Source organism: Gekko japonicus, unplaced genomic scaffold (assembly GCF_001447785.1).
Source record: "Gekko japonicus isolate JY-2015 unplaced genomic scaffold, Gekko_japonicus_V1.1 scaffold18, whole genome shotgun sequence".
Taxonomy (NCBI): domain Eukaryota; kingdom Metazoa; phylum Chordata; class Lepidosauria; order Squamata; family Gekkonidae; genus Gekko; species Gekko japonicus.
In genome coordinates, this window is record NW_015170275.1 from 900764 (window position 1) to 927702 (window position 26939).

The following is a 26939-nucleotide window of genomic DNA, read 5'->3' on the forward strand; positions in this document are numbered from 1 at the left end:
GTAGCTAACTTCATGAAAGAAACAGAACAATTCGTATTGTGAGAAAATTAGATGAAGAAATGCTTAAAATACCTCAGGTTGAATCTTCATAAATCAAGGTGTCCTGATTTATCTACCCTGGTTCATCATGTGTAATTTCTGCATTTCCACTACTTACTAATTTTTTGCATTGTCTTGCGTGGTGCAGACATACCAGCATTAGTGGAATATTGAATTTAAATTCCTACTTTACCACCCTCCATGTGAAAAGTTTACACATAACTTACATGCAAGAAGATTTCTGACACAGTTTTCAAATAAGTCATTTCTCATATGCATTCTGACTTGAAATATCCTGAGTACACTTTCTCATATCTAATGCACATCTGAATGACTTCTACTCCAGTACAAGGGATTAGAAAATTAATTGTTTTGCTACCTTGAAAACCCCAGAGGAGAGATACTGATGAACACATGGGACTGAAGATTAAACATCAACACAAATTAAAAATAAATACACATCACAGAACGTTATCTATGCAGTATATGCAGGATAGAAGAACTTTTAATACACTGCCTTAACCCACATTAATTTAGGCAATGTATAGAAACTTTAACGTGTTCATAACTTGAATCAATAATTACAGTTCACACACGATATCCATATCACCAATTCTGCATTATAATGTCAAAATTATAGCTACCAAATAATGGAATTCATGAGCTAGTAAGAAGGGTGTTATTTTAGGAATTTTATTTCCTCCAACAAATTTCAACTATTGAATTTAATTAACTTTATTACTAAGCAGTTCACTAAAGCTAGCACTAATATTTATGCATTTTGTTAGCAACTGAGAGGTTTCCACCTCAATCTAGTTCATTTGTAGCATTTCTAAGACTAGTATTATGACTATTTTCTAAACACACGGCACACATCTACTTTAATTAGCTATAGTATCATGACTGGTTTTTAAAAACAGTTAATGTTAACTATACCTGAAAGTGTCTCAAAGTAGTGAGTCTAGCTTCTGGGTTTCAGCAATGAAACAGTAAAGAGGCATACATGCATCAGGTGTGACAAAAACTAGTGATAATTATTTAGTTAATTTAAGAAAAATATTAAAATTAAATTGGACAAAAATTTAAATGCACAGATAACAAAAAACACATGGAGACAGCCAGCTGCATGTCTAGCAATATCTAGAACATGAAGTAAACTTTAACAGAGTCTATTTTTGAGTCACCATGCTGCATGAAAATGAACTCTGCTTAACAAAACAGGAAATGGACAAAGCAATACTGATAAAGGAGAACATTAATTAGAAACAACATGCTAGACATGCTGAAAAGCTGTTTGTACAGTTTTGAAGAAACAAAAGCTTTTCCTAGACAGATCACAGCATGCTAGTGTGTTTTGCAAAGAATGTAGATTTGCTTACCTCCTGTAACAAATCTGCCTGTTCAATGGCTTTAAGAACATTTTTCTTTGAGGTCTCCTGAACTTCCCCACCCAACAGAAATTCATCCAAAATAAAATAAGCCTTCTCGAAATTAAAGATGATATCAAGTTCACATACCTAAAAAGCATAAAAAGAACCAATGCTGAGATTCAATATGTCTAGGGTGCTAGGATAAGATTTTGTTCTCGTTACAATCTTTACAAATACCGATCTCCATCATTTCTCATGAAATCACTTAGAGACACTGGTTACAAATTACAGAACTAAAAGAACTGGTAAAGGAAAAATGAATAAAATATTAAAAGTAGCTCAGGAACAGCTTTTGATAGTTCCTCATCAAAGGCTCCTAAGTAAGCTCAATAGTCTCGGGATAAAAGGACAAGTCTTTTTGTGGATCAAAAACTGGCTAACATACCACTCTTCAGTGTTTGACCTTCTTGCCACATTTTGTATAACAGCTCCCTCTCACCTTTTCAGGCTGCAGAACAGTGATGGAATGCACCAGATACCATGGATATATATTTTAAAAGAAATTGCATTCCTTTATTTTCCAATACAAAGTGTATTGTTTTGTGCATATATAAAACAAAGCTCATTAATTTGCACCTATACACAATATTTAGAAATAAGAACCAGAGTTAATAACTTACACTTCCAAAGTATTTATCAAGCAATTCTACATAACGATGAATTATCTCCAGGGTTATTAGCTCATTATCCTGATCTTCAATGGCACAGCAGAAGTAAAGGCTTGCATACCTGTAAAAAATGTTAATATTAATATTGTAGCAACTACTTTATATAGTATTGTCCATCCCTCATAAAACTTAACACACAGGAACAAATTTTTTTTGGCAGAAGTTAATTTCCCTCACACATTACGTAGAAGTTAACTGTGCCAAATATTCAGACGAAACCTGAAGTCACCAGTAGTACAGAACAACAAACATGCACAAGGACACATCTAAATAGCTGCGAAGTATTTGATCATGGCTTTCCTAAACCATTAAAGTCGTAAGAATGCACAACTTCCTGTTGGTGGGGAACCATGAACATTAAGAAAAAAGCTTAAAACCAATTAAAATTCAGAGCCAGTATGTCCATTTTACACATACTAGGTGGCCACTTACACACTGCACATGTACCATTATTTTATGAACATCTATATGGTTCCATATTTTAAAATGTATTTATCCTGCTGCCCCACCAGCAGGGAGAACCAGTATGAAAGATATGCTCTGTTGCCCTGTCAAAAGGCCTAAATGTTTTGCAGACAGGGTATCTGAAAGACTACCTTTTCCCGTACCATCCAGCTCTCCAGGTGACCCTCTTCCCAAGCCCTACCCTCATTGCTTCTGTCTGCAGAGGTAAGGTGGGTGGCAATCAGAGACTAGGCTTTTTCAGTCATGGTACCTCATATTTAAATGCCCTCCCACTTGAGACCTGCCTCACACTTACATTACTCTTTTAAAGTGGTAGGTCAAAATATTTATTCCTATCCAGGCATTTGACTCAGGGGTTCTGTCTTTTAAAGCTGTTTTTATGTACTGCTTTCAATCTCACAACTGTTATGAGGTTTATAATTCTGTTTCTCAATAACTGTACTGCAGATCCTTTTTGTCTATTTTCAAACCTCAGTGCCTGCAAACTAAGTTCAAAGCAATGCTATAACAGAAATACCATACTTGAAATGGTCATTGTACGTTTATGATATTTTTAATGACTCTCATAAAATCTAAGTCACCAGCATGCATGTCCAATACAATCCTATGCAAGGTTATTCCAGCCTGAGCCTATCAGAATAAGTTAAAACAATAATGAAAATAAAGTATTATCTTGCCCTTATGCAAACATGCAGAGGCCCACACACTTGATAACTAAGTTATAAATACATACCAGTAATTACTATAAATAAAACATCTCAGTTTTAAACTACTTTCCAAGAGAATGGGTATTAACTCTCATTGTTCTCACTGTGCTCCGTTTCAGCAACCAATATCCAAATGAAACAGCACAAAGATGATCAGGTATCCAGTCCCATAAAGGTCCGTATTAGGACCTTTAAGGCTTCCAAGACTAGGCATGCCTGATAACATTGCAGAACACCAATGCCTGGAAGTCCAAATCCTACTACAATGTTCACACCAAGGATGTCCCCCTTTCATTTTTGATTACTTGGGTGGGGGAGGTCAGAAGAGCTCAGTTTCCAGCTGTGAAGTCCTCAGTGGGATGCAGTCATATCACTTAAGAAGGCTGAGGTATGACTTTTGAAAAAAAATCTCCCTTGGAGACTCTAATCCTATCAGCTTAGTCTCTCCCTAATTCCTGGGCAAACAAGAATGCATTGGTTTCTTGGTTCTAGTCTGCTGGATAGAACGGGCTATTTAGAAGAAGGAGATTGGATTTATACCCCACCCTTCACTACCCGAAGGAGTCTCAGAGTGGTTTACAAACTCCTTTCTCTTCCCCTCCCCACAACAAACACCCTGTGAGGTAGGTGGGGCTGAGAGAGCTCTTGACAGAAACTGCTCTTTTTCAAGAACAGCTCTTATCAGAACTATGGCTTGCCCAAGGTCATCCAGCCAGGTGCAAGTGGAGGAGTGGGGAATCAAACCCGGTTCTCCCAGATTATAGTCTTCGCACTTAACCACTACACCAAACTGGCTATTTAGATTGTTAGTCTAGCTTTGGGACTGAAATGTGCTCTGATAACTTTAGTTGATGATGTATTCTAGGAAATTCTAGGAAATGGATTACAGGAGGAAGTGTTTCCATTAGCTCTTTTGGGCCTCTTGGCAGATTTCAACCACATTAATCATGGGAGAGGTCCCCAAACTTGTTGAACCTGTAGGAGCTTTCCAAATTTTGATAAGACAGTGGGTGCCAGTACAAAATAGCTATGATGAGTGGCAGGGCTAGCTCATTACTTTGGGAAGAGAAGCTGTTTAATTTCCATTTTTAACGGGTGGGTTTGCTCCACATGTAGCCACAGGAAGAGTTTGCTATGCCCAGAGACCTAAGAAAATTTGTGTCTATGGCAACCACTGGGAGTCCAGGGGGGCTGGGATATGGAGGGGTGCTGTCAGGCTACAGTGTTGCTTGCTTCCAGAGAAAATCTGGAAGTGATGGCACACCTGTAGGAATCTCAGTGAAAACAGTGACACACTTACCTGTAACTGTTGCTTGACGAGTTGTCTTCCACGCAGGCACACATTTGGGACTGCACGGGAGTGGGCCAGCCAGGAGAGAACTTTCTAGCTTTCCAGCACTGTAAAAGGGGCTTCCCCCTCACAGTACGCATGACGGTGTTTTCCCGCCCAAACTGATATATACTGTGAGGGAGGAACACCATTTTCCCTCAGTTCTTCCAAGCTGTCAGAAATCAATTTTTTAAAAAAAGAGCTCACAGTGGGACAGGAGATAGGGAATATGTGTCTGCATGGAAGACATTGCGTTCCCACAGAAACAACTGGTAGGCTGCCATTATGGACTGGTAATTTGCTATGCACAAGTTCAAAGCTCCAGCAGAGTATACTTTGCAGCCAATGTAGTCCATCCTCCTACCATCCTTGTCAGTGGAGGCAGAGTGGGCCCCTTGCTTGTGCCATGCCTGTACTTCTTCCACAATCAGAGATGAGGGGTGACGATGGTTAAACAGAAACATACAATTGTCCTGTTCTAATTTATACATATTTTCTATTTTCCATGAGGTTGCAGGAATTGAGGATTCCCCCCCCCCCCATAAACTAGAGGCAACATATGAGAAATCCTCCAACATTGGGCACATCTGAATAAAGTACACTTAAGATCTTATTTTCAGGCTCAGGGTTAGAGAAGAAGACATTCATTGGGAGAGATTTTCCATCATCAACATTTGTTCTGCATAACCTCAGATCTTCATTAGGGGAGATGTGTCATCTGGAGATAGATCTGCAAGCAGTTTGGACCCCGGTTCCAATCTTGAACCCTCATCATTGCCTGAATCTGTGGCCAGGTGCTTTGTATGGGGATCTGAAGGAATGGAAAAACCATGTTGATGGAAGGGAGCTGGCAGTGAAAAGGGATAGTAAGTCAGCGGAGCAGATGCCAGACAGTGAGATCCTTAGGGATTACTCATTCCACTCCAACTTACCCGAGACAATGTTCATCTTTGTTCGGACATTGGCAACCCCCTCATAGAAAGCGATGCTTCTGCCTTTACTCTATATATCAGTACCCTGCTCAAAGATCATTCTCCGCTAACCAACCTGTCTCTAAACGATGCAGTGGACCAAAGCAAAGAGTGGGGCAGCAATCCTTCTCTGCCAAGGACTCTCAGGGGCATCAATCATGGGCTACCCTGGGACTAGAGCAGGATAGTTTTCCTGGCCTTGATTTTAGGGACAGGTTATGTCAATTTTTTTCCTTTTGGTAGCCCATAACTGATAACTGGGTTTTGTCCACTGTAGCCCATGGATATAGGATAGAGGTTTTTTTCTTCACCATAAGTTCAAAGAGTTTCACAGGAAGTAAACAACCTTTTACCAGAGTTATGGCCTTAGCTGCTATCTCTTCTTGAGAAAGGGACAATTGAGGTGGTTTTGGAACCCAACAGTACCTGGGTTCTACTCTAGGTTCTTCTTAGTGGATAAGAAGGATGGTGGTTCCCACCCCATGCTTGATCTCCGGGGACTGAATACCTTTTTAAGGCTAAGTTTAAAATGGTTTCTCTGGTCTGTTTTACATCTATTAAAGCTATGTGGCCCCTGGTACCATATAACAGGAGGCAGAAAGGGCCACACAGCTGTTGGGCTTTAGGTAAGATTAAGGGAGAGGGCTTCTAGCTTTACAGTTTATAATATTCCTAATAACTGTGGCAGCACAAAGTACTGCCTGACCCACTGCATCCACTATGAACAGGATCTCAATACAAATGAAGTATCACATTCACTGCAACTATATCTCTAACTTTTTGTAACTGCAAAATGTTTGACATCAGATCAATTGATAATACAAAAGTGTAAAAGTTTAAACATGAAGGGCAGCCATAGATAGTCTGTTGTAGGGTTGGTTCATTTGTCTGTAGTCTGGTACCTTTTCTTGTGTAGTCAAGAATGGGTATCCACTGATCCTTCCCAAAAAATTATATGTGTTGAAATTGGATAACATGTGGAAACGAGCACTAGAACAGTTAAACTTTGTTCTTTTTACTGCTTTCCTTCAACATAATCAATGTGTTCTATGGAATAAACCAAACAAAAACAAATAAAATAGTCAAAATGGAACTTTAAATGATACTACTAAAAACTACTTTGGTAGAAACAGCTATCATCAATGTAGAGAGTAGGTGATATGTTCAAAGTAAGGCTAGTAAAGTTGAGCATCTGATGACCTCCCTAGGGGAGGAATTCCAGGGGGCTTTGAGCCCTCTGTAAGGACATGGGTAAAGCTGATCTCATGCCCATCTAGCTAATGCAAAAAAACAGGTATTTGGATCCATCAGAACTGGCTGAGGGTGATGGGGTCGAGCCTTGGAATTTTCATGTTTAGCCTTAAGCTTACTTTGCCAGCGGTTCTGAAACACTTCTAGGAACCAATAGGGACAGTGATCAGGACCAATGCTGGGCCAGCTTGGAATGGGAAGCAGATGGAACTGAAGCTACTGAAGGTGAACCCAAAGGCTGATCAGCTGATAAGTTCGTTTGAAAGGGCTGATCAGAAGACTAAAGGGCTTTCTCCCACAAAGACGAAAGGCCCTGTCATTTCTGGCCTTCAGAGTGAATTGCTGGCACACTCGACAGGCCGCAACATTATTTTCTATGCTCAGGCACAGAAGACAGAAGCTATATTCATTGGAGTAGGGCATTTTAGTGCCACATTTGATACAAGTCTTGAACGACACCTTTTGTGCCATGATTATCTCCCAGGAAAAACAGGCATCCTCGAAAGAAAGAAGAGGCAGCTCTTATGCTTCAACAAAGTTCGCCATGACGAGATTTGAATTGCGCAGTCTCCTTTTCTTCTTTTTCTTTAGGCAATGGACAGGAAGGAAGAGGATTTCTCACCTCTTAATGTTGTGTCTTTTATCTCTCAGTGACAAAAGACTGCAAAAAAGATTCGATCTGTTGAGCACTGCAGAAAAGAACCTACGCTGTCGGCAAAGACAGAACTGAGGAATGGGCATCCCCTACCTCCGGATGACTGTATGGGTGGGAAAACAGCTCACAGGTGCCTTGGAGGGGGAAGGGTGCACTCTGGTGAATTTTTTTAGCTTGAAAAGAATCTTTCCTTGGCCAGTGAGCCTAACAGCAGTCCATATGTGTGCCTGCACAGAAGACTGAAGATGAACACCTATTATACACAACCAAGGTAAAATTTGGCAGGGAGAGTACATTGAAGTGTTTTATTGTTCAGAAAACTGGAGGTAAAGCAGGAAGTGAAAGAGGATAAAGAAAAGGAAAAAAACTGGCTGATAAGACATGGGACAAGTGGCTGTCAGGATATAACATCTATATGGCTGCAGTGGTGCAGGTGCAGCCTGGAAGGGCTTCAGCTTTAATAAAATACCTGATCATAATTCATAGGACCTATGCCAAATATGCTGACCCGGCATGGCTAAGGTATGGTACAACTTTCAGAATGAGGGTGGCCCTAGACCCTGAGTTACTGTGGGACAGAGAGAAACAACAGTTATGGTCCCAGTGCTTGGGTCCTGCCCCTTGACTGACCGGTATTTGGATAGTGGACACCTATTTGTGAAAGGCAGTGATGCCAACCCTATGGGTGGATCCCAGCAATTGGTACTGGTACTTCAACAATGTTGGGGGCAGCAACAGGAGATTGCCACTTTCAGCATGTGTGAAACAGCTGTGGAGAAAACCATAACGGTGCAACCTGCTTTAGGCTCCAAAGGAAGTTTAGAATACTAGTAAAGGGACAAAAGTTAAAAACATCAATAGGTATAGGGGGGAAAAAGTGTTTATTTCAAAAACATATAAAAACCTTCCAGGGGCCCAAATAAAGCCTCATAAAACAAAGTGACAAATGCACAAAAAGAACCATATATGACCTGACGCGTTTCAGCCCACGAGAGCCTTCTTCAGAAGTCAAATAGTACAGAATACAATATGCAACATAGCCCGTTATACTTGTAAGGCAGTAAACAATTGCTAAAGGACCAAAAATGGAATGTTCCAATCTGGAATTGAATGACACACACAAAAATTTGTGGGGCCACAAATATATCTGGCCTTGTGTCAGAATTCATTACATATATTGGAGATAGTAATATTGCCAATATGTACCCTCCAGTTTAGGTCCTAAGAGTACAAGTAAAATCGCCTTATCAGAGTCAATGTAACATCAATATGTAACGGTCAGCATTGTTTCAGGCTGCAGCACGGACAGCATTCTATGCCACACTGAGAGCTAATTAGTTGGTTGCCTCTTTGCATTGCAACATGCCACAAACTGCCCTCCAGGTAGAGGACATGGTGCTTTTCCCAGTGAAAGCAACATTGGTTATATGCAAGTCTAAGATGGACCAGTGCAGCAAGGGGTATCCTTGTGGTTTTAAAGGCTGCGGGAGATCCCCAGTGCTGGCATTGACTGCATTTATGGAAGTCAGAGGAGATTGCCCAGGCTACCTTTTCCAGCACAGTTATGGGACTCTGCTAACCCAGTTCTAGTTTTTGTCTATTACCAGGCACATTTTGGCAGAGGCTGGGTTGCCGATCTGTGAGTAGGGAACCCATTCATTCCTCATCGGTGCAGCTTTTATGGCTACAACGTTGGGGCTGCCTAGGCTGCCAATGCAGAGGACTGGGAGATGAAAACTGAATGCCTTCAAAAGTTATATCAGATAAGCAATAGCATGTTTTTTTCTGCACGTGCAGGCAAATCAAGGAGTTCTTGTATTGGGCCACTCCATCACAGAATGGCTGCCTCCAGTGTACTGGACTGCAGTTGCCCATCTACCCCCTTGCCAGGATTCAGTGGCATGGCAGGCGAGGGGATGTTGTGGAACCAACCCCTGCTTTCTCTCCTCCAGGTACTGAGAGATTACAGTTGTCTGGAAGTCCTGGTACTGCATCTGTGCTGTGATGGCAGCTGATACCAAAGCAACTTTTAAAAGATCTACACAGCCAATCAGATCTCCAGTGTCAATCAGAAGCCCTGCTGGGCAAAAGCCCCACCTGGCCCTGCCCACTTTCTAAAAACATTTGGTTAGTACCACAAAAGGTGTCAGTTGGTGCCATGGTGCCCAAAGGCACCACAATGGGGACCCTTCACCTACAAGATCAGGTCTTGGGAGTAGTTGTTCTACAGAGCCACAATTCAAAAGGCTCTGACCCATATTCTAATCAATTTTACTCCTTGATCGGAAGAGACTTTTGCAGTAAAAACAACAAGAAACTTTCATATTAGTTAATAATTTCTAGCCAGAGGCTTGCCACATAGGAAAGTACTTGAAAAAAATCCAGCACTTCTTATGGAAACAGAAAAAGACCATGGCTGCAAAAAACCTGAACTTCTGCTATTTAACTGAAAACTGCCATTGGCTATTACTCTCTTTCATGAAGTGCTCAGGCACATGCATGGCTGCACAGCCATTTGTCTCATAGGCATGCAGGGATTGGAACAGATCTACCTATCATTCTGCAGTGTGTCAGTTCAGCTGCAAAGGCACAAGAGCCTTTATGGAACAAGGAAACTGGCAATGCCAGTATTATGACCTACATTCAGTTTTCCAAAAGCATTTTAATGAAGGCATGGATTCTTTTAATATATTTTATTTTATACTGTTTTACAATGCACATAGCTCGATAACACATAACCATAACAGGGAGATATAGATTACAGCAAGAAAATAATTGGAAACATTGGAAGAGTACAATTTATAAATATAACATGACAGTCCCGGCTATTAACTATTCTTGCTATGTTAACTCTATCTTAGTACATTACTCTGTGGTTACTTTGTGGACCTCATGAGCCTTAGTGCGCCATGTTGAGGTTTAGTGGAATAGAGACCGAACGTTTCTGATATGCTAATTTGAGGATTGGGGTTTGTGGCATTTTACAGGAACAACCACCTGTGATAACTGGGGTTTGAGGGAAGTATTTTGTGCTCTGTCATATATTTTATAACTGGTGCCCATAGCCTTGAGAACTTCACGCGTGGTGTGATATTTGACGGCAGAGACCTTTGGCTTAAATCTGCTGTTTTGGCCATGACAAACTGTTCCCAGAGCTTGTCATGCCATACCGTAAGCGTTGGTGGGGTGGGAGATTTCCAAGCGGCGGCTATTGTTACCCTGGCCGTTGCCAGTAATATTGACGTAAGGACCCTCGCTTTGGCCTTGACGGAATCGTCCCATTTATTTAACAACATGATTTCTGGTGTGCAGGATATTCTTTGCGAGGTGATCTCATTAACACAAAGCTGTACCTTGTTCCAGCTTCTCCACCAGCAGTGGAGGTATGACCCAGCCTGCCCGCATCTCTTCCAACATGCTGAGTCATTGCTGCTGTTGATTTTGATTTTGTTCAGTTGTGTGGGAGTCATATACCATCTTGTGAGCAATTTAAAGTTCTGTAGTTGCAGGTTGAATATTGTGGATTTATTTACTGGAGAGGCCCAGATTATTTCCCAGTCAGTGTCACCCCACTGCTGGTTTAGATCTTCTTCCCACCCGAGTTGCTGGTTTGACTTCATTCGGTTTTCTGCCAGTAGTATAACTTTATAAATTTTGGACAGTGTTCCTTTCGGCGATGATGGATAGCTTTTAATGACTTTCTCTAGAGGCGTTAGGTCTCTCTGGAATGTGCCGAGGTCACTAAATGTTCCATTAGATTTTTTAGTTGAAGGTATTGGTACCAATGAGTTTGCACGCCTATGTGCTGGTCGAAGTAATGCTTGTCCTTGATTTTCCCTTGCTATACTAAATCAAATGGTCGACTGAGATTTGCGTCTGTCCATGAATCAAATGCATTGGGGATCATACCAGGGAGGAACCATGTTTGATGTGAGTATGTCGACAGTTGTGAGATCCCAGAGGGGAGAAGCTTTTTTTGAAGATCCCAAGTTTTAATTGCTATTCTTTGCACAGTTCTAAGTATGGATCTCTTACAAAGAGAAGGTGAAAAGAGGTGCTGAATATTCTAAGAGCAGATACCTTCTCCAAAGAGAACCCTTGAAATGTATCAAGAAGAGGGAAAGCTCAGCCCATTTTTCAGTTCAGGTAACTAAGGTGGCAATTATCAGGAACATAATAGCAAAATCACCAGAGTCTTACCATATGCCAATTGAGATCTATGTTGTAGGAAAGGCAATGAAAGAGGCAACTTCTCTTCAAAGGGCAGTGGGCAGCAGGAACTCTGTAGATGGACAATTACTCATATTTCTTCTTAGGCACAAGGACCCTCTGTTTAGCAGAACCTGTATTTCTAAATCAGAGCTGGTTAAGTACGCACTAAAGTGAGCTGAAGGGTCATGGATTCTTCAACAACTGTATTAGACTTAGTCCCCACCCCTGCCCTTTCCTGACCCCAGCTGTCTTCAGCGTGCTGCTAACAGCTGGAGGGAGAGAGGGTGGCCCAAGGGGGGGGTACATATATGGTCTTGCACGGGGGAGAGAAAAGGACTGCCAATGTCACAATCTAGCACATCATGGTTGGCATCTGATAAACCACACACCTTTAATATAAGGGGGCAAGTGGGATGACCAGGGGCAACAGTAAGTGAGCAGTGGAAACAAGCTTCATGGTTGCAGGACTGAAACGGTACATAAAGGCTTGTTGGTCAAAGTGATGTATATATATGGGGCAGCCTGTCAGCATGGGTGGCTAGCCTCCCATTATAATGGGTGGGGGGGAATCCTAGCTGTGCCAGGGGACCAGCACTGCCACTGCCACTGTCAGCAGTATACAATACTCAGTTTTGCCTTCAGATTATCAAGCAGACCAAATAAGGCACATGATCACTTTAGCTCAAATCACATTTTGAGTTCTTTAGGAAAAGAAACTTGTGTAAGCAATGAAGTTGCAAAAAACATTTCCCCATTAATCATCATCACTGAATATCAACAGCAGTAAAACACAATTGTCTGCACTGCACTAAAACCCTGAAGCTTCTTGCTACACATCTGAAATAAAAAAGTCACTAGAAGGGGTTGTGAGATGCCTCTCTACAGTAACTTCTGTGATTCTCTTCCCTTAGGGCTTTTCAAGAAACTGAGGACAAATTTTCATGGAAATTTGTTTAAAAACCAAAGAAGCATACTGACAGTTTTGGAAGACAAGAAAAAGTGAAGATCTATGTTGAAATGTCACTCGTGGACTGGGTACCTATAAGAACTAATTTATGATTAACACAGCAGGGAAAACTCCAATCAGAATTCTCACACACCCATTTGGTTGTATCCAGAACACACTTGCTTGAAGTTCTATCAACATTTCAGAAGCCTTTTTTGCAATGAAATTGTTTAGCATAGAGAAGACAGTAAGGTAAAAGAACATTACCTAGTTTACTGGTATGCTATCATTAGAATATACAGAAATAATAACTTAATAAGCATTTTTCATTCTAATTTGCATTCTCATCTTTAGTGGAAGTTTATTTTTTGCTGCATTTCAGGAATGTTTAGTTTTGGGCTTCCGGTCTAGCTCCCGCGAAAGGCAGACGCATCCTCGGGTCGCTCCCAAGGGCGCCTTGCCCGCCCGCGGTGGAGGAGGGAATCCGCGCAAGCGGAGACCCGAACGAGCCCCTCAGATGAGAGGAGCTCGGATCCGGGGCGCTTTAGGGCGTTCCAGGGGGGAGTCTCTTTTTCGGTCGAAAGATCGGAGATTGAGACTCTCGCCATGCCCTGCCCCTTTGGACCTTGCTGCGTGAGCGACCCCGTTCTACGGGGTTTAGCGGAACCACCGGGCGTCACCGAGTGATGAAGCGAATATCCGAAAAAAATGGAAAAGAAAAGACTGGTGTAACTGTGAGTTGTCAAAATACAGAGAAAATGAACTAAGAACGTTTCCCCCCCCCCTTCAGCGGAGAATGAGGAGGTTAATCCTCTATAAGCGAGAAAGAAAAAAAAAGAAAAGAGGGGGGGAATGGACTGAGCGAATAGTGATGTTTTCCTTTGATGTACTTGAAAATAAGCAAGAAAAGGTTTTGTTTCTCTGGAGCGCATTTTAAGAACTTTATTAAAAATAAAAAAACAAGATGTCGGAGCTGGGTAAAGACAAGCGGAGAAGGGAGGGACTTCCGTCTGGGCGTTTGTGTCAACGTGAGTGCCGGCTGTTTAATATTTGGACTGTGTATAGCTATGAATCCAATGGGGATTGTGAAGGAAAAGAAAAGTTTGAATTGTGACAGCGAAAAGTGCCTCATGAGCGCTTATAAAAGTCAACAACTGAAGAGGAGAATCCAGCGAAGGGATTGGGAGCGGATAAAAGCGAAATTGAAATTAATACCATTCTCAAAGCTGGAGATCTCCGGGCATGGCATGAAAGGAAGACAGCTTACAGCACAGGAACTGAAAGAGTTAACAGCGACCCGAAGGAGGAGGGGAAGAAGCCGGAGGGAGAGAAAAACAGAGGAAGCCCCTCCCGTCACTGAGAGTGGAAAAGTAACCAGCACGTAAAAGAAGCGGTTTTGAATGTGCCCTGAAGAGACTTTTTAACAGAAATTCAAAGGAACATTACTAACATACTAACACAGAAAGTAACTGGAATGGAAAAAAGATGTTTGACAACACGCAGAAGAAGCCTTTGATGATTGGACATTACTAACAGTTTAATCTAACAGTTAATAGATCACTCAGCTTTCTCTTCGTCCCACTATATACCTTCCTTATTTTTCTTTTTAAGCGAAACTCCTCCCCTTTTTAGGGGAGTCAATAAAATCTTTATACAAGGAATGTTTAGTTTTGCTGTAATTCATTTCCTAATACCTATTTAATCTTTAAAACATTTTACACGATTATGTCCTTTACTAATACCTTTGCTAGGCACCAAGTTGTGCGTGCTCTAGTAAAATAACATGAGGGGTCTTTAAGTACTTATTTTTAAGCAGAAAAAGTTTTCTACACAAATGGTTATGTTTGTTTTTTAATCTCCAGCACAATAGTTTAATAGTGTAATGAAATCCCCTCTCAGAACACCCCTGGGAGAGCATTACACGCTTCACAGAACAACTTGCTGATGGTCCCTGGCCCAAGAGATATCCTGCTGTCCTCAACCAGGGCCAGGGCCTTTTCAGCCCTGGCCCCAACCTGGTGGAACTCTCCCAATTAACATCAGGGTCCTGTGGGATCTTATGCAATTCCACAGGGCCTGTAAGACAGAAATGTTCCACCAGGCGTTCGGTTGAGGACAGCGACCACTATTGCAAGCACTTTAGCTGTTAATTGTTTACGGCATGACTGTTTTAACTTGTTTTTAAATGTTTTATGCTGACTTGGCATGTGCTGCCGATAAATGTGAGCCGCCCTGAGCCCGTTCACAGGAAGGGCGGGATACAAATGCAATAAAATAAATAAAATACATCATAGCTGGCACCCTACCTGGAACCCTATTCCTTGTGGAGTTTACTCCCTCTCTGTGCTTCCAAAGTACTCATAAACCAGATATGGGAAGGAACTGCACAATTTTTGCCACTTGCTTTTAATTATTGTATAATATGCTGGATATGGTCTTATGTTTTTATGGTTTTAAAATTTGTACTTTGCGTAGAGCCCCACAATCGTAGGGATTAGGCGATTAATAAATGTAATGTAATAAATAAAATAAAATAAATAAAATTATGCTGGAAACTTCTTCCATTAACATCTGCACAAATAATTGGTATTGGCAGAATATTAATCTTACCATTACCTAGAGCACTTGAGGTTTTTTCCCTACCTTCCTCTTCCCAGCCAAGTCTGCTTCTTCACGTAACACAGAATAGTCAAGGCTCAATTTCCCTGCTGAATCTCTCAACACAAATGTGCTTTTAAGTTGAAATACCTGTATAGTTATTTTTTTTTGTTTTTATTTACACACATTTTCCTTGAAACTGTTTTCGTCAATAGGAAGAGAAGGGCATTAAACATGAATTCTTGTCAAGATAATCAGAAAGATCACTGGGTACAGAACATGTGGCTTAAACTTCAAGGAGTTACAGAACAATTGAATAAGGAGTACTAATTCACTATCATTTTTATAATACTTTTGCATGAACATTTTTATACAGGTATCTTTTACTTTCTCAGTAGTGACATATATTTTTCTACAATTTTAGCTTATTTTGGTGTTATGCCTAATCAGCTCAAAAGAAAATGGTAATTCTACAATTTTTAAGAAAATGTCCAGTACCTATACCACTAATTGGTGCATGAATGTGAGTCCAATGGCTTATAACTATTACATTATACAAGACCACCTTTTTGCTTTACTGTAAGATAGTTTAGGCCAGCCTTACAAAGACAGCTTTCAGAGGTTAATTGCTCTGCATTCTTTGCACTACTCAACTGAGCCTACTTCACAGGGAGGAAGCCAAGATGAACAGCTGCCATTGTAAGGACAAAAATCCTTTCTTCCAGGTACAGAATTCTTTGATGAAATGCTGATGTAGTGCTAAAGACTTGCCTCATATTCAGCTTCTACCCTACTAGGAGCAAACACACATGGTATGCACATTTGCACTGAGTGACACAATAATAGAGAAGAAGAAGAAGAGATTGGATTTATACCTTGCCCTTCACTACCCAAAGGAGTCTCAAAAAGGCTTACAAACTCATTTCCCTTCCCACAACAGACACCCTGTGAGGTACGTGGGGCTGCGAGAGCTCTGACAGAAACTGCTCTTTTTCAAGGACAGCTCTTATCAGAACTATGGCTTGTCCAAGGTCATCCAGCAGCTGCAAGTGGAGTGGGGAATCAAACCCGGTTCTCCCAGATTAGAGTCCTCGCACTTAACCACTACACCACTACACCTCGCACTTAACCACTACACCAAACTGGGGATCCATGTAGACATTGTAGAAAATTAAGAAAAAAGCATTTCCTCAGAGGCCAATTCTTGCCATAGTCCATAGCTTAAAAGATCAATGGAGAGAAAAAAACTGTACTTTGGGAAGGGTCTTCTAAATCTAAGGACACCTCTTATGACTCACTGGCACCACTCCCCCAGCTGAAGGCAAACAGAAGAGCAATTCTTCCCTCGGCCTAATTTCCAGCTGTGTCCAACACAGTGCTCACACTTGCATGCTACTCTCTGCTACTAACATATCCTGGCAGCATGGGAGCAGCACACACATGAAGCTGTTGGCTAAGGGACCTCCCCGCAATTTTTTCCTGAAAATGTGGTGTTTTACTAACTTTGCCAGACTCTTTCTCTTTTTTTCCTGACTGTTTCCAGAATTACTTGATTTTATTTCGTTCTCCTTTGCACAGATGTGGCAGCCAAGGGCTCTGACTCCCTCTCTGCAGCCACCTGTACCTAGCTGATGAACAAGGGGCAGGGGCTGGCTGCAGTTGGCACATGAGTCTTTCTTCCAGGGGCATAAGACATCCGCAGAACCCCAGGAAAGTGAGACACAGGCAGATGCTAGCCCTGGCCAGGGGGTGCACCCAACAAACTATGCACTGGGAAGAGGCACACAGCGAGGCAGGATGCAAGATAATGCTCAAAAAGGACTCCAGTGCATTTTTTTAAATATTAAAATTCATTTGGAAAACAGCAGCAGGGGGAGGGCAGAGAAGCTGAACACTCAATTGCTCCCCCCCGTAAGTCACATTAAAAGTCTCCCTCCATACAGCACAAAAGACACAAGGTGGGGGGAGGTTATGGTCATCGTCTTCCTTGTCATCGTTCAGGTCCTTCAAGTGCAGGCAGGCAAAGTCCTCAAAAACAATGTCATCATCCTGCCCATAGCTGGTTTCAAACTCAATAAGGTTTGTTTCGACGGGAGTGTCTGTTTCTTGGACACCTGTCTGGGGCTGCAAAGAGGGGGTCTGGTCCGGTGGTTTGGGATGCATGAGCACAAAGGGGAGCTCCATGGACATGTTCCCACCTCAGGACACCACCAGCTTCACATTGACTCGGTAGGAATGCCAAGGACTTCCTTATTGGCACCCTCCTTTACGATGGTGGAGGAAGCCAGGTTGGTGTCTTCATGCTTCAACTTCCTGTTGAGGGCCAGGCCCCTTTTCTCACAGTTGTTGCTGAGCAGAGCCATCAGGGAGTAGACCTTGCAGAAGGTGCTGGCCAGAATCTTTCTTCTAATCTTTTAGTTTACAGGTACATCCATATATTCATACCTATTTGCCTAATTATTAGCTAATTTAATTTATACCACCTTGTTTATAGGCAGGGTTATATAACCAACAGTCCTCAATAGATTAAGTGCATTACATCAAGAATAGAGTGCAACATGGAGAGAGTCGGTAAGAATACTCAGTTCATGATGTCTCATATAAATCATACACTACAGGAAGGCAGGAAACTTAGGTCACAAACCAGTCTAATTCCTTCCTGACCAGTCTAAATCCTTCCTGACCTTGAATATCACAATTTGTCAAATTCATACTCCAGATTATAGCAGCTTGATCTTCAAAACCATATAAACCCAAACTTGTTAAACTAAAACATCTACATAATAATGTCAATATGCAATAGAAAACTCAGAAGTTTGCCTCCAATTTGACATGGAGTATTCCAGGAAGTAAATAAATTTGTAGTAGACACTTTCAACTATAAGAGAAATTTACAAGTGGGCAAAATAATACTTAATCTTGTTACTAAGTGTAGAAATAATTTCACAGAAGTTAGCAAGAAAAGTGTTCATTCATTCAGCTACAATGAACTGTTATAGATACTTAAAAGCTCTTAGTTCAGATTTCAAAGTACTAGAAGAATAAAGTGCTGTACCTGCATATCTTTTTCATATGCAAGATTTAATTCTAGTTTACATAAACTGAACTAAATCAAGATTCCACATTCAAGCATGCCTTTAAAATATACATTGTCTTCAATCTGTTTAATTTATTGTGAACAGAATTAGAACTATTTGAAAAAATCTCACCTTTTCATCAGCACATTTCTAAGTGAAAAAACTGTATTATAGAATTGCTATTCAAGGAAATCACAGAGAGACAGTTTTTTTCACGCATAGTAAAGGAAGCATTTAAATAGTACAATCTATCTTTTGTTGTGACTTGCAATTATAAGTTTACAGAGGCAAAACAACCTTTTGTAGACAATCTTCAGGTCTCTCCATTCAAGAAAGCTGCACATTTTCGGTTTACGGGCTAAGACAGTTTGAACAAGTTCCCTTGTGATTTTCTTCTTTTCTTTGTCAGACAATGGGACATACCACTTCTGAAGTCTCAGCTTCCCCTGACGACTAAAAAGCAACATAAACTGCATCTGTTGAATTAAATAAAACCATAGTTAAAATCAATCCTTCAACTACAACAAGAATGGAAAGGTACACCTTCCTAATAAAGAACACTGAATATCTGGAAAGGAACATTGCTACTCACACAAGCTCAGGGCTAACATTTGTTACAACCTGAACATTTTGCAACACAATGCAACTGAGGGAAACAACAAAGGCATGTCACTATAAATTAACTTTGTAGTAACACATACCAGATAATGCCTCCCTCATTTATTTATTTATTGAAAACATTTATATGCCATCTCTGCTTGAGGCGGTTCAAATATAAAACAAGACAAAATCATTAAAATTAACAGTTAAAACCCAGCCAATAATAGCAGAGAAGCATAAAGTGTAAATGATCCTCAAAAGAGTCCTCAGAAAGCACAGTGTAAAAACAATTTAAAAGATCAACCCCCTAACTAAAAGCCTGGGTAAAAAGAAATATTTGACCCGGTGCCTAAAAGAGAGTTAAGGAGACACCAGGAAATCCTTGAGAGAGGGCATTCTGCAGGCAAAGAGCCACCACGGAAGGAGTCCTATCATTTGTCACCACCTCCTACCACCTCTGCAGGCAGAAGCCCACAGAGCAGGACTTGTAAGCAGGATCTCAACTAACAGGCTGGACAGTATAAGAGGAGCTGGTCCTTCAAGTACCCTAGCCCCAAAACTCTTTAGGTCCTCATAGGCAAGAACAAACACTTTGAATTGTGCCCAGAGGCAGGTAGACATATTTCAACAGAACACGAGGTCCTGTATCCAGCCACTGACGGTAGCTTGGTTGCCACATTTTGGACCCGCTGAAGCTTCCATACAGTTTTCAAAGGCAGCCCATGTATAGTAATCTAACCTGAATGAGATCACAACATGGGTCACTACAGCCAGATTGCACATTTGAGGAACAGCTTTAGATGCCATATCAGTGAAAGCTGATAAAAGGCACTAGAGGGAACAAAGTAGAACTGAGACTCTGATAAAGATCCTTTCTTAAGATCAACAAAATAGCCTAAGAAGGTTTTTTACAATGTATTGTTGCATATAAAAATTTAACATGTGCCACCCTTACAAACTGTTTTTAAGTCTGATTGTCTGTTTCTGTTTCATCTGCTGGCTGGGGATATGTCTGGGGGAAGGAGCAGAATGCAGAGAGGATGCCACAAACAATATAGTTTTGATAGAAAGAGATATGGTGGTGGGAGAAGAACAGGCCAGGTAAGGGGAAGGGACAGCAGAGACTCGTGTGCTGTTGCCCCCTTCTGGTTCTTCTTCCAGCCAGGGTGATGCTGGTGAGCATATCAACATCCCACTAAACTATAATATCTTGCTTTTAAATGGCAGGTCAGTTACAGGCAAAGGGGCAGCCATCCAAGATTTAATTCTGGATGGGAGAGTTGACCTGGCATGTATCACTAAGACCTGACTGGGGAAGGAGGGAGGGAGAGGGGAGGGGTTAACCTCTCTCAACTATGCCCCCAAGGTACGTAGTGATGCATTAGCATAGGCCTGGTGGATGGGAAGGTGGTGTTGCTGTAGTCTACTGTGATTCTATCCCCCTGTTTTGAAACCCTGCCCAGGACTCTGCCAGGATTGAGAGTGTTATCTAGTGCTGAGTGTGCATAACAGGATTGGGATTCTGTTGGGGTACTGCCTGCCTGCTGCCCAGCTCTCTCCCTGCTTGAGCTTCTGGAGGTGGGGCTTTTCTGTGTGGGGTTTTCTGGCCCCATAGTGCGTCCATTTATCCCTGATGTCTGCATGCATTTTTGTGCCTTTAGTTTTTACTTCTTGATTTTTGGTTTTCCCCCAGGGTTTTCTTCCAATTCTTTTGAAACCACGTATACCCCAATATTTTTCTGGAATAATGCATAATGCTTCTGTCAGTTTTCTTTGTCCCCCCCCCCCATCCACCTCCAGCCCACTATTCAATTATTAGACTGTCATGGTCAAACCATTCCCCCTCCCCGGAAGATGAGTGATTTCTTTCTTTTAAAATGGCACTAAAATATTGGACTCTTGTAACAATAGGCTAAGCAAGTTCTCCGAAATCCTAGCTTTCATTTTTTTTAAAAAGTAAGTCTCCAGTACCTTTCCTCGTGGAGATATAAGGGAAAAGGGATGTCTCCACAAGGGAAGAGGCTAGAGACTTTTCTTGAGGGCAGGTTTCAGAGTGTGGTGCTGGGGGACTGCGGCTCTGCCCTTGGCCTCTGGCCTATGGGGTTCCCCAAAGTTCCATCTAGTCCCCCAAGCTTTAAAACATTTATGTAAACTTGCTGGAAGAGGTCGTCCAGAGATTTGGGCTGAGTTGCCACCAATATGCATATCACACTCAGCTCCATCTCAGTCTACCAGCAGATCCCAGGGAGGCTGTGGAAACTGTGAACAGGTGCCTGGAGGCAGTTTTGGAATGGATGAGGGCTAACAAGCTGAAACATAATCCTGACCGAATGGAAGTGCTACTGGTAGGGGTAAGGTCTGACCCAGGAAATAGGTTGCTTGTTCTGGGTGGGGTTGCACTCCCTCTAAAACAGTAGGTCTGTAGCTTGAGGGTGTGCTGCTGGACCCGACCTGTTGGAGAAGCAGGTGGCAGCAGTGGCCAGCAGTGCCTTTCACCAGCTTCAACTGGTAAGTCAGCTGTGGGCCTTCCAGGACAGAAAAGGTCTTGAGACTGTGGAACATGCCCTGGTAATATCTAGAGTAGATTACTGAAATGCACTCTACTTGAGGCTGCCCTTGGAAGACTGTCTGGAAGCTGCAGCTGGTACAGAATGCTGTGGCCAGAGTGTTGACTGGAATAGGCCACAGGGACCATATGATTCCAGTCTTGTTCTGTCTATGCTGGCATCCAATTTGCTTTCGGGCTCAATTCAAGGTGTTGGTATTGACCTTTAAATCCCTTTAAATTCTTCCATATGAACCTATCCACTCACTCCAGTCATCTTCAGAGGCTCAGCTTTGCTTGCCCCCACCATCTGAGGCTAGTTGTGGCACCAAAACTTTGGAACTCCCTCTCCAGGGAGAGTCATCTGTCTGTCTCTATTAGTGTCTTCTGCCAGCAGGTGAAGACTTTTTTGTTTGGCATATCCCCCAAATTATTAGTATTGGCCCTTTTCCCTCTTTCTGGTGTTGTTTTTAATGTGCTTTTATTGAATTATTTAATCATTTTAATGTTGTTTTAAATTGTTCTAATATTTTATATGTTCTGCCTTGGGGACCCTGTTTGGGTGGAACTGTTATGTATGCGGGCCGCCACAAGGCGCCCGCAAGAAAGTGAGGAGCGTGGCTCCACAGGACAATAGGGACCTCGGATCCTAGTCCCCCCCCCAGCCGCCCAATACGCTTCTTGGCGGGAAATTCAAACCCTCCAATGGAGTGGGAGGACCGGGGACGGGAGTGTATATAGTTGGCCTTGCAGGGCCGTTGGAGTGTTGTGTTAAGTACTAAATAAACGTGTGCAACAGCATGTCGTCGTCCGAGTCTTCCATGCAGTGAACCCAGTACTTTTCAGGAACAGCAAAATAAAATGTTTTTAAAAATAAATAAATAAATAAATAAATAAATGGGAATGCCTGTAGTCATAGCTTGGTCTGATAGCCCAATCCTGTTTTAAGGCGTGCTTCAAGAACTCAGACTACATCATATTTTGCTATATACAGACCCCTATTTGAAAACAGCACTACATCAGCAGATTGTAGTTACTAGCCACACTTCTGTTTGGACTTTTCTTATTAGAACACATGTATATTTGTCTCTTAAGTATGAAGCTACAAAAAAAGACAAGACAAACATGGGTTTTTGCTTGAATCGGGAAGTTTCACTTTTAATTTGGGAACCATTAGCCAAACAGCAAAACTGAAACCAGAACTCAGAACTCTGTCCCCTGTCCTTTATAACAATTTCAAACTACTTTTGAAAATTTAGAGGATGTGTAAAACTGCAACAGCAGCAGATCTATTCAGTGAATTTTTCATTCAAGCCATTGATTATTCAAGCAACAAATTCAAGAACATTTCTTCCCTCAGGTTACTGTCATGAATAATTTTCTTTCAGCTGCCCATTCAAAAATATTCTAGCTTAGCTCCTCTATGCTAACAGGTAATAAAAAGATTGGTACAAGACACATTACAAAGTAGGAAGGCATCATATCCTTCATATTCAGCCATTGGGGGAAAAACAATTAATTTCAGTTCATCCCAGGATTATGATAAACAGTTCTAAACCCAAAGACATAAGACCTCTGTAAAGACACAGAAGCAATGAATAGTCTGCAAACTCTCTCTGTCGCTTTAAAACATTTGTTAGTTGCCTTTCTCCCTTGCAGACCTCAGCAGCTTATAATATAAATAAACCATGAAAAGCACAATAAAAACAATTATAAAACGCATAAAAGTCACAGATTAAAAACACCAATTAGGACTGCCAATAATAAAAGCTAAATCAATCAAAATGCAGTCCTAAATAACTGTCTTAACTTTCTCCTTTAGATCAACAGTGAGGGAGCCAGGCACATCTAATTGGGGAGGTTATTCCATAACTGTGGGACTGCCATGGAAAAGGCCCTCTCTCATATAACTACCAAACAATTGTCTTTAATTGGTGGGACAGTCAGGAGGCTATCTCCCTGCAACCTTAACTCCTGGGTTGGAAGTATGGGAAAAGACAGTCTTTCAGAAACATCCATCCTATGCTATATAGGGTTTTAAAGGACAAAATCAACCCCTTGAATTGGGCTCAGGAGCGGATCCATAGTTAGTGCAACTGCTGTAGTACTGAGGACATATACCTGATAGCTGGCCCCAATAAGCAGTATACTCGCAGCATTTGCATTAGCTACAGCTTCTGAACACTCTTTAAGGGCAGTGTCAAGTAGAGTGCATTGCAATAGTCCAGTCTAGATGTAACTAAGGCATGGATTGCTGTGGCTAGATCTGACTGACCCAGGGACAGATGGAGTTGATGCAAGAGCTGGAGTGGGCCAAACGCACTCCAAGCCACAGCTGCCACCTGGTTTTCTAAACATCACTCCCAAGATACAAACTTCGCTTTTCAAGGTGAGTATAATCCCATCCAAGACAGGGGAGATCTGAAGTCCCAAGTCTGCCTTTCAACTAACCTAGAGAACCTTTATCTTGTCAGGATTAAGTCTAGGGAAGATTTGCAATAATTAGACATCTTACAAACAAGGCATGTAGACATAGCTTTTTCACAAATGTACAGAAATCAGACATCAGACTTCTTATCTTTGATCTATATTTAAAACATGCTATTATCATGTAAAGAAGTGAGCCTGAGGTCACCAACTGTGATTATCTTTCACTGAAATTCCACTAGAAAACTCTACAGTCCAGAGAAATGCACACAAGGATGTTAACAGGTATATTTCTCCCCCTACCTTGAAACACATGATCAGAGAAAAAAACCCACCAAAAAAGTAATATAAGGTACCATAAAGGCAAACAGATTTATTGTCCATGAAAACTTATACAACAATAAATCTGTCTTCAAGATACTTCAGGACTCCTTTTCATTTATACTGCAACAAACTACTCTTCAATTTGTCATAATCAGAAACACCACTTTTACCTTGGAGCCAGAGCAGTCAAGAAAAATTAATATGGTAATCTAACATCACACATTTATCAAAATGAAGTCGCTGATGTTTACCCTCTCTCTTCATCATAAAGGAAAAGGAATAAAGCAACTCAAAAACGATAGGGGAAGTTGAGGTGGGTAAGAAGAAGAAAAAGTTATCCAAAATGTTTCTGGATCAGAGCAAGGGAGAGTGTAGAGTTACTTTTTAATTTCATGATTCCCAGGATAGCAGATCCAGCCCATGAGTCAACGAGCTGTCCTCCAACAATAGCTGCTGGACACTAGTGACACAAGGTCCAGGAATATGAACAAAGTGTACATCTTTACTTCACAAACTTTCACAAATGAATAATCTTAGTGGGAAATGTGAGGAGTTCCCCTGTCATCACCATTTGCCCAGTAACTGTGTTTTAGAAACTAAAGTACCCATGTTCAGAGAATGGCCTCAGGTTTCCCTCATCCTCTCAAAATACATCATCCAGCAGGGTAACAGAGTTAGCCCACCGCAGCAAGAATAAGAAGGGAGCTTTGTAGCGCCCTAAATGTTAAGAGATTTACCTAAACATAAGCATTGGCTTAATATAAAATCAAACCCTTTTATCCCACATTCACGGGCACTTCTCCACCACTCGATCACACACTGGAAGAACAGAAGACGGAGACCCGCTGGCTATCCTCACTGGGAGTAGCAGGGGACGGAGTGGCTAAAAAGTGGATTATGACAGATTTCTCCCCCCCCACTCATCCCACCCAGCCAAAATTACAGATCCAATTCTACATATTCAGTTATCAAGCAAAGAGAGCCCAGTCCACTACAAACTGCCCCACCCTGCCAGAAAAGAAGAGACACACGGAAGGATGGGATAAGAAAAGCAAAACATAAGATCCTCTTTCACCATTCAGAAAGACACGAGCAGCAGGGTACGGTCTCCGTGCAGCCCCCCTCAGGGCTGCGGGGGTCACGAGAAAAATGGGGCCTGCTTCTGGGGGGGGGGGGATGCTTCGAGTTCTTGTTTTTTTGTTTTGTTTTTAAACAACCCCTTCCTCCCAACTAATTCAGTATATCCACCCTTCAAACCGTCGGGGCACACTCGTGAACCAGCGACACTTATCTTGGTCCCCAGCAGTCGCCGGAACCTGCGGGCGCGCACAAACGAATTCCCTCGCGCGACAGGGAAGGGCCGGGAGGGGTCAGGAGACCCCCGCCGGTTCTCTGAGCCGTCTCTTCCCGGCGCCCCCCGCCCTTCAGCACGCGAGGGGTTCCCGTCAATCAAGAGGCGCCTCTCACCGTTATGCGCGCGCGCGCCAAGGCCAACCGGCGCCGCATCACTTACCGTTAACTCTCGGAAACCGTCGGAGGCGCGTGCACAGAACCGGGGGAGGGGGAAATTTAAGGCAGTTGTGAAGCAAGCAATGAAATCTCAGCACTGGACAGAGAAAGCTACCCACTTTCTTTTTTTCTTTCTTCCCTTCCTTCCTTCTCCCCCGACCTGCCTGCCACCACAGCAACTGAAGGAAAGAGAGGGGCGGCTCACGGCCAGTAGCCCAAGCGAACAGGGGTGGGGGGGCGTGGCCAAGGAAGGAGGACGGGGGATGGACCCACTTCTTCTTAACCGCAAAACTTAATTCGCTCCCCGTAACAGGCCAGTGTACACCCAGGTGGAGGAGGAGGAGGAGGAGGAGGAGGAGGAAGGATTTCCCGTTTAGCCAATCACTGCGACGGAGAGGTGCGAGAGAGCGAGTACAGGGTAGTAACCACTGAAGGCAACAACAATCCAGGCACAGCGGGTTGGCACGAGAGAGAGACAAGAACCAATCAGAGGGCCAAATGAACATAGCGTTTTCCATTTAACCAACCAGGAGCGCAAGGGGAAACAAGTTCAGCCAATCAGAAGGTCTAGTACACCCCCTCTTCTTTTCCATGCAGGCACAAACCGGTCTATGACACCTCGACAGCATCGAATAGAGTGCGCATGCGCAGTGCGGCGTGCCGAGAAGGGTGCTCCTCATAGTCATATTCCCACATGTCATCGGTAAACTAGGTTTTGTTGTTTCTCGCTTTCTCTCTTTGTGTAAACTGATTGGGTGACTGTTGTTTATTATGAGGATTCCTGCAACATCTAAGGTAAAAAGTGGATCCAGTTCGAATAAAATCAGATGCCAGTTGGCAGTTTTCCCCTGCACCTTGAATCTCACAGCTGTGTAGTTACCAGGCAGGAGAATAACTAAGATAAAGGGGTGGGGGTGGAGAAAGAAGCTTCAGTCCTGTGCTCCCTTACTTGAGAATGATTCCAGAGAGGTAGTCTGTTGTTTGTGGCAAAAATAAACAAGAGTTTGGTGAAACTTTGAAGATTAACAAAATGATATTCCAGGATAAATTTTTGAGGGCTAGAACTCACTTCTTCAAATAATCTCTATTGTCCTCAAGAGACTTACATCCAAGTAGGTGTGGACTGAATAGGTGTTGTACACATTGCTTCTCTTTATTTATCCTGGGTGGCATTAGCCATTTCTG

The 26939-nt window shown here is 42.2% G+C and overlaps 1 protein-coding gene across 6 annotated transcripts in view; it reads right to left on the reverse strand.

The window, feature by feature from the left end:
* The window catches only part of AP1S2 (adaptor related protein complex 1 sigma 2 subunit), a 49831-nt gene extending 23649 nt beyond the window's left edge, over positions 1-26182 (reverse strand). For 4 of the 6 annotated variants that reach the window (XR_001482689.1, XM_015417623.1, XM_015417620.1 and 1 more), the window contains exons 1-4: positions 25759-26182; positions 18647-18825; positions 2090-2198; positions 1419-1556 (exon numbers count right to left, since the gene is read on the reverse strand). Coding sequence is in view for 5 of the 6 variants with exons in the window: in XM_015417623.1 (XP_015273109.1) it covers positions 1419-1556; positions 2090-2198; positions 18647-18825 (426 nt within the window). In the remaining variant the exon portion in view is untranslated. Of the gene's footprint in view, positions 1-1418; positions 1557-2089; positions 2199-18646; positions 18826-25536; positions 25617-25758 lie in introns of those variants that run through there. The other 2 variants (XM_015417621.1, XM_015417622.1) reach the window with 2 other exon arrangements.
* Positions 26183-26939: the final 757 nt, after the last annotated feature.